We start from the raw sequence: 14680 nt of genomic DNA, 5'->3' as shown, positions 1-14680 counted from the left end.
ATTCCTTTTCTGCCCCCAATCCTAAACTAGACTGCTTTCATTTATTTTCTATTTTATCTTTAAACTATATCTTTAGTGAGCAAAAACACATAAATTTCTTAGCTCCAATTACAAACAATATAATCCTAAAATGTAATAGGATCTACACTTTAGCACTGAAACAATGTATCTGTGACGCTTCAAAAAAATAAACTAGAAGAATCTAAATGGATTTCCAGGTTAACATCTAAAGAAAAATGTATTATAAGTATATTAATCAGTTATGAATAATTACATTTTGGTTCATGTCTAGGACTTACCAAGTTCTGCTAAATTGCCAAATGCAACAAGACACATTTCTGTAAGAGCTGCATTTTGGCAGTGGATGCCCAGTAATTTAACTAAGGTAGGAATAACACCCATGTTGATAAGCTGGGCTTGAAGGGAATCTGTTAAAAAACAAACAAACAAACAAACAAACAAGAAAACAAAACACAAAAAAAGTGTTTACGTATTAAATGGACATTAGTAAGAAGAAAACACCTCTTATACTCCCTACCGCAAACACAATACTATTTCATACTATTTTAATTATGGTAAAACAAGGTTAAATCCACTCATAAGTCTTGAAAATGTTTAAGACATTAGTTCAAAGGAATTGAATTTTGAAACTTTTCAACGAAATTTTCAAAGTAATTTAGAAATGACAATAATTCAAGTAATATGTCACATCACCAGTTTTTTTTTTTTTAATGGTCTTATACCTTTACTAAGTAGGTTTTAAAATGCATAAACAATTAAACATTACTATTGGTTTTTAAGTTAAAAGATTAGACAAAGTAACACTTGCATTACAGGAAGACACAGAGTATATGAAAAGCATAAGAAAAAAAGCAACTTTAATAAAGACTAAGAAGATAAAAAGTCTTAGAACCCCTTAAAAATGCTTAATAAAGAATGTAAAATGTATAACACATTAAAATTATTATTTATTTGCAGCAGAGTGTTCTTTGATGACTGTTAGGAAGGAAAGTTTTAACAAGGAAAAAATCTGGTTACATAAAATATTTCTCTTTTCAAGGTTATATTTAATAATAGTGACAATCATCTTAGGAAAGAAAGGAAGATTTGGCTTGAGAGGTAAAGAGGTCAATATGGCTTTGTTATCATTGCTTGCCTTCATTTTCTAAGAAACTAATTGATTTTAAAGTTCTTAATAAGCCCCGGATTTTCACAACAGCTCTTCATGAACATTGATAATAGAATACCTGTAACAGAGTTGAAGGTAAATAAACAAAAATGAAAACCAAAAGTACTACCTTTAAGAATAAGCAGAAACACTATGAAGAAAGGCACTCATACGCCTATGCAAAACACTATCACTACTAATAACTGCTTCATCTAGAGGAAAGCTTTCAAAATCTTTTTCTTTTCCTTTTAAAAATTATATGCCATTTTCAAGTTAATAATTTTCTCCAAATTTAAGTTATATATTTTTTTATCTAAAGATAAAAATCTGTTTCTTACAAAACACATTTTCCTCATAGCATGCATCCCTTGATGGAGTTTGTGTACTAATCTCTTTACCACTCTTCAGAGTTCTTAGGCTTCCCTGGTGGCTCAGTGGTAAAGAATCTGCCTGCCAATGCAGGAGATGCTGATTGGATCCCTGGATTGGGAAGATCCCCTGGAGAAGGAAATGGCAGCCCACTCCGGCATTCTTGCCTGGGGAATCCCATTGGCAGAGGAGCCTTGAGGGCTACAGACCAAGGAGTTGCAAAGAGTCAGACATGACTTAATGACTAAACTGTAACAACAACATAGTTCTTAACCTATAGATAAGGAGATGGTTAGGTGACCATCAGAAAGAACAAAAAGGTAAGGCTGAGCTGTCTCACATGCCAATTGATTACTTGCTTAGAGGTCCGTGTAGTTCATTTTTCCTGCTTTTAGAGTCAAATATGACGAGATAGCCAACAAGAGGCTTGTCGGCCCTGAAAACTGATGGTAATTATGGATATTATCTGGCTCAGTTGCCGGTGGGGCGGGGGGGGGGGGGGGGGGGAGGTGGTCATCTATACTAGAAAGTGGCTTATTACCAAAAATAAGAATAGAAAACAAATCCTGAGACAAATGAAGTTTATTTACACTGAAAGTTCAAATAGTCTAAAACAATTTCAAATTTTGCAGTGGAATTATGAAGTCTTTTCTAAAATGACATATATGTAAAAGAATGTATTCAATTAAATGATTCGTTTTTATGCTTCTGATGCTATTTTTTTCTTACTATACAATTCAGTAATTAATGAATGATTCACAACACTTACATTATCTTACAGGCAAATCACCTATTATACCTATAATATTAAATGTATTACAGTATATACCTATATGTTATATTGGCAGAATATTTGTATCTTGGTTATAGTATTTATAAAGATCATGCACCAAGAAGCTTTCCAAGTTAGAGATTATTTTGGTTACTTACCAGTTGACAGAGTGCCTTATTATTGGATCACCTCTGCAGATCCTTGTTCTTTAGCAATATTTTTAACTTTATTTATTCCTTTTGACTACCTCTTCAAATACTGCAGAGCTGCTGAATCATTAAATCTCAGGTACGTAAGCGTGAGCACTAGCGCATGCATTGAGTGAGTCCAACTCCACTATATGTCTGCATATATGTAAGCATCACACACCCCCTCAGTACTGTTGGTACAAACTATGAAAATCCAACAGTCCAGGGACATTAGAGAAATAACAAAATATAGGAAGGAGCTAACAGGAGAATGCCACTTAAATAATGCTCTTCATGTTTTCTGAACTTGGCATCTCTACTACTTTCTTTGACCACTTTCACAACATTATGGATTTTGGTTCCAGGGATAAGAGGGCCAAAAAAAAAAAAAAAACAAAACAGAAACTTTGCAGAGTTTCATACAATCTGTGGCATACAAATTGAAGCAGCAATATTTGAAACTGTGGTAGATAAGCAGAAAAAATAGCATAGTCCAATGGCATATGGTATAAATTGCCATAATTCATGAAAATCACATTGCTTCATGAAAATGTGTTTTCAAGCTACCCAGGAGCCAAATTAACTGTGTATTCACATACAACACACATACCACACACAAGTAAAGAGAAAAAATATATAGTCATCCAATGGACAGGCCTCATTTTAGACCACTTGGGTGCCCTTCCTTTATATCCATTTCTATGAAGGTAACTAAAACAAAAATTACACTCAAATAATTCTAAAATCTGTTCATGCCAATTGCAGGCAAGTCATTCTCCTTTGTTAATGGAGGCCCAGAAGACAGAAGTATCTTAAACAGGCTGATACAAATTTTCATCTCAAGATAGGCAGGCATCCTAGAACACGGTTCTCAAAGTGGAGTCCCCAAAACCCTTTCAGAGGATCACCAGGTCAAAATTACTTAAAACACCAAGATCTGATTTGCCTTTTTGACTGTGCTGACATTTCCACTGATGGCACAAAAACAGTAGTGAGTAAAACTGCTGGGGCATTAGTATGAACCCAGTCAATGGCACCAAAATGTATTAATAGTCACTGTATTCTTAAAATCACACATTCACAGTAAAATACATGCTCTTCTTTTCAGCAGTTAAAGAAATTTAACTTATTTTTTCATAAAAAGATGCTATTTATGTTGACCTATAATGGGTTTTTATTATTTGAAAGTGCATATACTAAATAATTTTTAAAATGTCTTCATTTTAATTTCCAATATAATATTGATAGATATAATGCATACATATAAACAAAAATTCTTTGAGATCTTTGGTAATTTTTAAGTGTTTAAAAGAGCCCTGAGATAAAAAGTTTAAGAACCACTACCAATGGATTACCTAATTTTTATAGGAATTGGGGGAAAAAATATAGAAAAGAGTTCTAAAATTCAACGATATGCCTGGCAGATGTGACAGAAGAAAAAAATTAAAATTAAAAGCATGGTAGGAATCCTAGATACTGATGCTTAGATATTTTGAGTAAGATAACATTAATTAAGCACTGGAACACCTCATTTTGCTTATATGAGTAGATATTCTACTTAAGTCTAGGAGAATATTCCATGATTAGATATGTTTCCCTATTTCAGTTACAACTTACTATGTTATCAATACATAGTTCTTTTGAGGGTTAAGTAAAGCTCCTGTTTGTGTGGAATAAATTAGTATTAGTTCTTATTGCTGGAAGCAAATGATTAAATTGAGTCACTTTTTCTTATTGCCCAAAGAAAGCTGTGAATAGACTTCAAAGTCCATGGCTGACACTCATGCTATTGTGAATGGTATCAGGGATGTGACTTAGAAATTAAAGACTAACTGGAAGAAATCCTCAGAACCAGTTCACATTCTCTAGAGACACTTGAGAGAATAAGAGATATAATTCAAGACTGAGACTTATCGTATCCTTCAATGAATACCAGCAACTCCAAAACAATGTCAGAGCTCAACAAATACAGTTCACAAGAATGCAACCCAGGCCCATACATAGCAAACACGTATGTGTGAAAGACAGTCTTTAGACAGGACAATGTCATAAACGTCTGAAGACTTTTAAAAATTGCTCCTGACACACATCACAGACAAATACTAACCAAAATACAGAATTACAAAATTACATAATATCAAGATGACACAGGCCCTGCATGATCTATGGGAGGAAGAGGAAGAAAGGCACTGAGGGGGTGCAATACAGATGCATATACAAAGAGATATATAAGGCAATCAACGCATGCGCTGGTGTGAACACTTACCTACCTACATTTGAATTTCAATGGTTCCAAGTTCCTCAGGTCACACACACATGGAAACTCCAAAGAATGGAGATCTGGAGAGAAGATCTCAAGTTGAAGAACCTTTTTCCCCCTGAGTTTTCAGTTTAATGTTTCAAACATTGGTATAGATTATAGGTCCAGAAAAGTATGCCAAGAATTCTAGTAACTCAACTGAAGTTATGTGGATCAATTACTAAAAAGTATAGGTTTTTAAAGAAGATAACACATGTTTATCTTATTCCCAAGAAAAGGTCCTTACAATGTTAAAAAATTTTTAAGCTGATTAATAGGACATAATGATGAAACTGTGTCAAAGTAACACACATAGACAATTCAAAATACACAGTCTCTACATTAGTATGTAGATTTGGTATGTATAGTATTCATAGTGTAAAGAGTACAACAGTCCTATTTATAAGCTTGCACAAAAACCACATCTATAGTCTAATTATATATAGTGGAAACAATAAAAACAAGCAAATATAAATCCTGATGAGTTGGATAAAAATCATTTGGGTACAATAAAGAACAAAAAAATTGCCCTTTACTAATGGCATATCTATATTTCCAAAAATATATATATATAAAGTAAAAATTAGATACGATGTAACAGTGCAGTATAATTTGTGAGCTGAAGCAAGTTGTAGCTCTATCATTATGTTGAAAAGTAAACTGGCTTAAATACAGCAACCAAGAGGATGGTCTGTGGTTAAAAACTTTATACATACACATGTGCAAATACAAGTAAAGACTTCCTGATTTCAGTTAAACTTACTACCTAATATTTTTTTGTTGATTGATCAGGAAAGGGAAGAATTTTTATTCTAAATCTAATGTTGAGCAAATAAAACCAAAAATATTTACAGATGCTTAAAATTAACTTCAAATCAATTATTTTGAAATTTCTGTTTACTCAAAACATGCATTTCATGTTATGCTTACATACAGATTGCCTCTATAATTTAAGCCCCAGGTTACATATCTCAATGATAAATCAGCAATTTTCAAGAAAAAAAAAAAAAGAATCAAGATTCATTAGTATTTTAGAGTACTAGAGGTTTAAAAATAATACACTTACACATTTCATACTTTCTGAAAGTTAACAATAAAAAGTGAAAAAGTTTCTAAGTTTTGAAACTAAAAGAGTCTCTACAGAGCAAAATTTCCCTTCTGTAAAAGTTCTAGAGATAAACGACAAAATTACATGAGTGAGTAGAACATAAAAACAACAATGGAAAACCTCAAAGCAAATCACAAGAGAAAGGAAAATATTTTCTATTTCTTAAGAGGCCTGTTCATTTACTGTTCTCAATCCAATGACATCCAGAATGATTATGTCTTTCTTAATCTAGTAGGTATTTTTTTCCCTAGGCTCACTTCAGGTTAAATTACATCCTACAGATCACCTACTGTTATAATGAATTGTTACAAAGAAGATTCCTACAGATACATCTACCCTGATTAAGAAAATTCTATGCTTTCATCTCAGACATAAACTGGTCTTTTCAAGGTTAAAGTTGTTTGTTTTTTAGAAGAGGACTACAGTCAGCTATTGCTTAAGCAGCTGTTAAATGAGAGAAAAACATTCAGTCTTGGCTCTCCTATGGCATGGCTGAAAAGCCACATCTACAGTTAAGTATAAATTTAAGCATAAATTTTGTACAGCCAATTGAGTTGTGAGGCTAATATACAGACAACACATATATCTTGCAATCGTCTGTGTTTAAAAACATAAAATTTCTGTTTTCCAAACGAATGCTTTGGTTTTAACAACAACAAAACAAATAGTAGTAGTTACCCTAGAGAATTACTGTGATTAAGTTTTTACACTTTAAAATTACATAAAAGTTATTTGCAACACACAAACTGTGTTAAGAAGTATCTACGTAAGCCAAAGATTTCTGACTTCTTTCCAGTAAACATTTTTCAATTACATTTGTTTTTCAGTAGGTAAAATATAGGCAGTTTGCTGTTAACTAGATTTTATTTGTAGTTAGAAAATAGTTACTAATTTTCATACAAGTTAGCTTACATATGATACTTTTCTGTTCTAAGTTTCTTGCTGAATGAATTATTTTAAGTGGTCTAAATTAAAGATGTGCTGATATCAGACCAAAATCCATCATATAGGTATCTCTGACTTGCCACAGCCCTGTCACACAAGAATGCTTATGTCAGTGTCACCTCTGGCGCCTACAAATTTGTGCATAGTCAATGATCACGTGTTTGATACCATCATATTTCAATTAGTGCAACATAAATAATAAAAACAAGGCCTGGTCTTTCAGTTTTCCCTTCACTATCTAAATATGCACTTTCAAATACAGGTAAACATTTCATATAAAAATCTCCTAATGTGCATCACATGCTGAAATTCTATCAGCTGAAATGTAAATGTGTTATTTATACTGCAATATTAAAATGTGGCAATAAGTAATGATGGTGAAAGCTTTATAAATGTAAAAATTAAATCAGGGCAGAATAACAGAGATTTATCATCTATTCTCTTCAGAATTTACAACAAAAAATAAATGTTAGTTTTGTTTTTTTTTAGTTAATTAATTCCATTCCAGCCATGAATCTTTTAAGAGAAAGTCCAATTTGAGAATTCTTTACATCTTACAAGGATGAGTTAAAGTCAGAAAGCCAACTCTGCCACCTTAAATTTTCATTATGAGGACATTCTCAAAAGTAATATTCAACAACATCTTATTAGTCACCTTCTACACATGTTTTTACGTTAGAGAATGAGAAACCCCCAACATATTTTGTTACCCTACTGTCCTCAGTTAAAATTGGTTATTTAGTATCACAATGCTAAATCCACTGTCATGATTATGAAAGCAATCCAGAAGCTAAAAATGCTGCAAAAAGTATTACTTCTTTAATATAATATCAATCTTAACATTATGTTAACAAAACTATGGCAATCACTTCATTTTTTGTGATATATTTTGAATTCTTGTATTCAGAAGTTTATTCTGTAATAGCCAAAACTGAATATTACTGGTAGTAATTGTTTATGTGGAATCAAACTAACATGTACATTTGGTACACCTCTACTAAAAACCAAATTCAGAGTCTGTCCATTAAATAACAGTATTATTAGAGTAACAGTTTAGGAAGATTATGACAAAGAGCTAGTACTCTAATTGGTCAAATTTAACAGGCAAAATTAGCAGAACAAGAACAACTGACTGCTCTGTCATTCAATAAAACCATTTGTTTAAAATGGCCTTACTTGTAGCAGAACTTCATGAATATCACCTGCTTCAGAATGATTAGAAAGCTCTGTTGGTCAAATAATGAAAATTCCAAAATTTTTACAAAGAGAACAGCAATTAGCAAATAAAGAATTCTAATATAAGTCTTTCATGCACTTCAACTAGAGTAATTTGACAAACTGAGTTTCAATAGATAGAACTTAAAAGTACATCTCCCATGCCGTTTTAAAAAGAGAAAAAAAAGAACAGAAGGTAAAATGAAAACTATATACAGAAAAATTAATATACTTAAGAAAAAAGACAATAAATTGCAAAGATACACTGTTTTGCCTTTTCCCCTTTAAGTTAGCCAGAAAGTTTTTAGTATTTAGAAAATTTGCAGAATTATTAATTAGCTTATATGCACAGTAAGTAAACTTTAAAACTAGTTCCTCATTCATGCAAAGCAAATCATTCTCTAAGCATCTAACATCTAGGAAGCATTTTTTCTTACCTATAATAAAGTAATACCAAAACATAAACAAGAGGCTCAGGCCGAAGTGCACTTCTAGTTTTTAATCAGGATTATTCCTTATTAATTTCTATTCTTCCTATTTTAAGTAAGAATAAAAATCAAGTAAGCCAAGTTAATTGGGCTGAGTTCATTACAAAAATGAAGAGTATTATTAGAATTCAGAAACTGCTGGTTGAAATGAAAGTAGCAGCTAATACTAACTACATATTAAGTGCTCTTTAAATTAGAGGAGAGAAGATATACTTTACAAGCCCATTTTAAACAACTGGATTTAAGTACTGGGTTTAAAAATTAAATTCAATTTTTAGGCTCTGACACTCCATGAAATGCACTTCTTAAATCACACAGATGGCCTCCCTCCAAACATAGTTCAGTTATTGTAAGTCCACGTGGCAAATACATTATCATGAGAGTATGCTAGAGAGATTTCAGGAACCATAAAAGAAGAGAAATTAACTCTTTAAGTAACAAGGAATTATTAAGATATCACAGAAAAATCAACTCTATTTGTAAAAATCGTATACATACACACACACACACATGTATTGTATATATACGATACCAGTTGTCACATGAAGAAGCCTACCACAGACTGTGCATATTAGTTACTTTAGAAGGAAACTAACTTTTCCTTTCCTGATGACATGTTTATTTCCTCTACTTTTTTCTCTGATGGCATAGGTTATATAAAACAAGTAACTTCTAGTCTTTGCTTTAATGCTTATCATCATTAATAATTTTTCTTAGAATTATTACAGATATTTTCTTATATTTTATGTTTGTAGCATACGTGTACTAAGAAAAACATAAACTCTCGGTTTCGGAGTTTTCCAAGAAATGTATATTGGTTACCATAGTTACTTGTAATATAATAAAAATGGTGGCCATCTAGATTCCACAATAAGGTGCTAAATTATTCCGGTGCTTTGCTTTAGATAACTGGTTTATTTCTATTCAAGCTGCAGTCAGCTTTCCAGTATAATACGCAGATTTGTCAATTCGGTGGATCACCTACGGTAAATTATTAACCACGGATCTGGTGCTGTTACTGTCAGCTTGTTTGCAATGCCACTTGCTCCTATAATGTGACAGGCAAGAGTTTAGAACGGTCCTAACTCATTTAATGAAGAAAATGCATACCAGCAACATATATTTCTTCCAGTCACTGATTTTGCTGATTAAAAGAATTTAGACAATACAAAGCACCAAGAAAAGTCAATCTATTATATATTTTCCAAACTCCTACTATATACCAAAATGATGGTGTATTTGAAAACAGCTGGATATGTGAACAAAATTTTCAATCTTCAGTGCAATGTTTTGGCACTGGGTGACCAAAGCTAAGAAAAAAAAAAAAAATCCAAGAAACTAATGAAATTAAAAATACCTACAATAAAAAGTTTGAGTTCTGGTTTATAGAATAACTAAAACTTTAAAGTTATAACTATGTAAAGTTTACATTTCCTCAAACTGAATGTCAAATTGTCAACACGATTGTCTCTAACCACAACAGTCAGAGGTTCAGAATATTATGGAAGGCCACAGAATGGAAGTGCTTTCTCATCAGGTGAAAAACAGGTATGACTTTTTCAAAAAGGAAAAATTTGAAATGATTTTCACTAAACAAAAAGTTTTATTCAGTTATTTTATTTAAATATAATTTCATTTAGCAATATAATTGACACAACTTTTCTAGCTAAGTAATTATAACTTTTTCTATTCAGATAGTCTACACTTAATTGTCTGAATATAAAAAGTTTTAACTGCTTCACTAGTGGGGAAACAAAAGAATATATCTAGTTTTTAGCTTAAAAGTCTTAGCAGTTTCTCAAGTTTTAGAACTCATGAACCTTGAGTTTTATATAGTTTTATCAAAGGATATAAAAATGACCTTACTGAGTGTTTTCATTATGTATCTTTCCTGCATGTGTTTAGGAAACTTGATTTCCTATTTAATGTATTCCAAGATCTGAAATGCTCAGAGCTGTCCACTAAAAGGACAGGAATCAAGATATCCTGAGCCTCAGCCTGGTGTCAGGCCGTCTTTAAGACTAACAATTTTTTTTTTTTTTTTTTTTTTTTATTTTTGATTTTTTTTTTTTTTTAATTTTATTTTATTTTTAAACTTTACATAACTGTATTAGATTTGCCAAATATCAAAATGAATCCGCCACAGGTATACATGTGTTCCCCATCCTGAACCCTCCTCCCTCCTCCCTCCCCATTCCATCCCTCTGGGTCGTCCCAGTGCACCAGCCCCAAGCATCCAGTATCGTGCATCGAACCTGGACTGGCATCTCATTTCATACATGATATTTACATGTTTCAATGCCATTCTCCCAAATCTTCCCACCCTCTCCCTCTCCCACAGAGTCCATAAGACTGTTCTATACATCAGTGTCTCTTTTGCTGTCTCGTACCCAGGGTTACTGTTACTAATTTGAGAATGTTCTCACTAGAGAAACTATGTTGGTGAGTCTCTGTGACCATTTCAGTAGTTTATCTTCATATTTAAAAACTTTTAACTATGAAGCTGAAGAGTACTGCCTAACTACTAAGGAGACACGTTACTGGGCCTGAGGGTAGAGTTAATTTTTCTGTTAGAGTAACAAGGAGGTATTTATCACTCAACTATTCTACTCAGAAACTAGCAGAGGCTTGATGTACTGAAATTCAATAGCAAATACACATAAAAAGGAATTTCATTTATCAGTTCTAATAAAAAGTGCCTCCTGACTTTGAAAACGCTCTTCAGGTGGACGGGATCAATACCAAATGATCTGATCTTGGCCAAGACCTAAAATTAAGTTGGAAAGTATTAAATATATTTTAAAGAAAATAGTAATAATGGATGCAACAAAGATACTTACTAATTATACAAACAAAAAAGGATATGATTTAAGTTAAAGAGCATTATGAAGAAAAAGAAATGCTTCACAAACTATGATTCCCATGATAGACAATGTAGAAGGAAGCAAAGGAAACAATATTGCTACAAGTTTGGTATTCTTTTAAAATACTAAAGGTAACTTTATTTCTGTTTTACCTAATAAGTTTTTAAAAGTGCATTCAAACTGCAGCTTTTAGAAGAAAGGAATAAAAACATCACCACTCCAAAAATGTTCTAAGAAAAATTAACATAGCTTTCCAAAATATCTAAGTTATTTCTTGGGAATACTTGCACACCTGGGGGTGAGGGGGTGGGTAACAACGTTTACAAAAGAAATACGTCATGCATTTAGACCATGCATTCTGCAGGTGTTAACATTACCTTCTCAGTACATTTTCCTACATGGTGTGATATCCTAATTAATAGAGAATCACAATCTCCTTTAGATTAGAAGGAGTGATGTTTTTAAAGACCATTCTGGCTATTTGATATACTTTTGTACAGATTTTTGAACAGCTTCCTCAAAGGATAAACAGCAAGTTTTAGGTGCATACCAAGACTAATTCTTTTACAGCCAAGGCTGCCATAGTAACTTAACTAGTTTCTTTCACTTATATCTTTCTAAACCATTCTCCCACTTAGCTCTTGTCCCACTTTTAAAAATATCCAAGCTTAAATGAAATGGAAGGAAAAGGAAGTGACATGAATATCTGGCCAATGATTTCTTAATGCAATTCAGATACCTGTGTATTATGATCAAATTTCAATTCTTTAGGAACTGGCTATTCATTTTGTAGATTATCCAGATTCTGCATTTCTGCTTTGCCTATTAATATGTTTAGGGCATTTTGTTTTCAAAAGTAAACCCACCAGAGGGTAAGAAAAAGAGTGGAAACTGACCCTATAAAGACTACATCTGTTATCAGTTCAAGTAACAGGCAAGTCATTTAATGAATAAGAACTATTTATTATCATTATAATGGATAATTTTAATTCAGAAGTTTAAAACCAGTGTTTCTTGGAAGGATGTGACTTGAGGACACATTCTGTTTAGCCTGTACAGTGCTAAAGAAGCAAATGTAATCCAACATTTAAAAAGAGAGGTCACAAAAAAAGTTAAGTTTTTTAACTTCCTCCTACCACCAAATGAAAAGATTTGGCAGTAGTTGGCCAAACTGCCAACAGAAACAACGGCTAGAGAAGAGCAGTAGCTCTCCCCTTTCAATGGGAAAAGGGCTATAGTGCCCACCACTTGCTGTTGTCACTAACACCAAGGTCAAATGTCAGTAGTCATTTGTCATCAATGTTTACCTTTCTTTTTTAATTATTCAGAATATTTCCTTGGACTCATGAAGAAATAACAAATATACCTAAAGACCCCCATGTTTCTAGAACATGGGAAAGAACACTATTACATGTTCAGTATACAAGTAAATTTGTCTCTGCAAGAGACTTCCAACTTAAAATATCACAATGAAATAAGTCACAAAAAGACCTTATTTGTATTAATTCTAGGAACACACCAGAAGTTGAGTGTTTGAACCATGCAGTAATTCATAGAAGAAGACAGATGATTTTTTTGTGATATTTAAAAGTATGGTGAAGAATACTTCATTTCATTGTTTTTATGTTTGTTTAATCAACAACCATATAGGCTCTCTGAAAATTGACATATCATTTGTTGCTGGGTTCCAAGAATGTTTTACAGAGACAAGAAACTTCTGTTTACAAGTACTTATTAAATTTCTAAAATTAAATATCTGCAATTGCTCTGAACTTTATTTATCTAAGGCCAGATTTCATTACATTTTTTTTTTTACTGTTACAAGTAAATTTAGTATCTAGAGAAAATAATTTTATTTATATAGACAGTGTTTTTGTTTTTAAATTGCTCCTGGTATTAATATAAAGTAATACACAAAAAGCTATTTTAACATTATATATTTTTTAAATGTTCATAACAAGAAATCCCAAACCATAGCATTATTTTGTTTCTTGGTTTTGGTACTGATTAGCATGGACAACCCTTCAACAATTAGTAAATTAGACCACTGTGTATTTTTGAAACATTGTAATTTAATGTTGGCTAGTTACTAATTTTATATGCTACTTATTAACATGAATGCTTTGTTCATAATTTTCCTAAGTATTTTTAGTGTATACTACAGTAATGATGATTTTTAATTTCTCCCCCACAGATAAAGCAAGTTTTCAATTTTGTTTACCATTCTCATTGCTATAGTTCATCAGCATGCCACAAAAGACAGTCAAGAGCTTCTCACTGGCGGGATCTGTTTTACTGCACAGTGACCTTAAATGGTCAACTACAATCTGTGCACCACCTGCTTGGTCAACTGCACTTCTGCCCTCATCTGTAAAACAAAGAGTCAAATTAAAAATAAAAGAAAAAAGAAATGTACCTTAAAATTTCAAATACAAAACATAACAGAGTTATTCCTTATTTAGTAAGCAGAAAATAAACCAAAGTAGGGCATTAAGTGTCTTCTTGGAAAGCAAAACAAAACAAATAAACATGGAAATGGGGGTGGGATGGGGAAGAGAGGCAATCACTTTTTAGAAGAAAAAAAGATTATTCTCATTGGTATCTTATAGGAATTTAAAGAACTTCTCTGGGTCCTAAGAGTTTATGACCGACGTGAAATTTTTTGCCTTCTCTTTCACAAATGACAACTCTGTGTAAGAGGAGAAAAACTGGAACTAAAATTTGATTGGAATTTTTTTCTCAGTTTGGAAACCACTAAATGTTTCTTTCTCTCAGTGGTTTCAAAGTCAATTACTATCAAAGACAACCATCTGCAGTACAGCTTAACTCTAGATTACAATACGTAATTGCTAAACACTAGTACTAGGGTCTTTTTACTGGCATTTTCTATAGTACATAAGCATATTTCCTTTTTCAATTCTTAGTAATTTGCATTTCATTTTTCCTTATTCTCTCCATTCAACAACACACCAATATACTTAAACATTACAATCAATGGTCAAATGGTCAAACATACCTTCTGCTATGTGTATATCACACAGAAGAGGTATCATTTAACTATCAGAACATAGATATCACTTTAAACTACTTTTGCAAACCTTGACACAGAATTAGAAAGAGATGAAAGAAAGAATATGTCTTTCTAAATCTGACTTCCTTATATAAAATATGATAGACTCTAGAACAGTGCATACAATAAAAATGAGAGCCACAAATGTGAACCAAATATATAATTTAAATTTACAAGTAGCCATATTAAAAACA

The 14680-nt window shown here is 32.1% G+C and overlaps 1 protein-coding gene and 1 long non-coding RNA gene across 10 annotated transcripts in view; one reads left to right on the top strand and one right to left on the bottom strand.

Moving 5' to 3' along the window:
• Positions 1–14680, bottom strand: part of RAP1GDS1 (Rap1 GTPase-GDP dissociation stimulator 1) — a 151028-nt gene that overhangs the window by 37524 nt on the left and 98824 nt on the right. For 8 of the 9 annotated variants that reach the window (XR_008716777.1, XM_055587757.1, XM_055587758.1 and 5 more), the window contains 2 exons: positions 13638–13784; positions 300–428 (listed from right to left, as the gene is read on the bottom strand). Coding sequence is in view for 8 of the 9 variants with exons in the window: in XM_055587757.1 (XP_055443732.1) it covers positions 300–428; positions 13638–13784 (276 nt within the window). In the remaining variant the exon portion in view is untranslated. The remainder of the gene's footprint in view (positions 1–299; positions 429–13637; positions 13785–14680) is intronic. The other variant, XM_055587759.1, reaches the window with a different exon arrangement.
• Positions 1724–13729, top strand: LOC129657504 (uncharacterized). Its single transcript, XR_008716778.1, has 5 exons — positions 1724–1857; positions 1933–1986; positions 6317–6415; positions 10036–10100; positions 13611–13729. It is a non-coding gene; the product is annotated as an uncharacterized LOC129657504 (long non-coding RNA).

This window comes from Bubalus kerabau, chromosome 7 (genome assembly GCF_029407905.1).
Source record: "Bubalus kerabau isolate K-KA32 ecotype Philippines breed swamp buffalo chromosome 7, PCC_UOA_SB_1v2, whole genome shotgun sequence".
Classification (NCBI taxonomy): Eukaryota; Metazoa; Chordata; class Mammalia; order Artiodactyla; family Bovidae; genus Bubalus; species Bubalus kerabau.
This window is presented reverse-complemented; position numbering and strand designations above follow the sequence as displayed.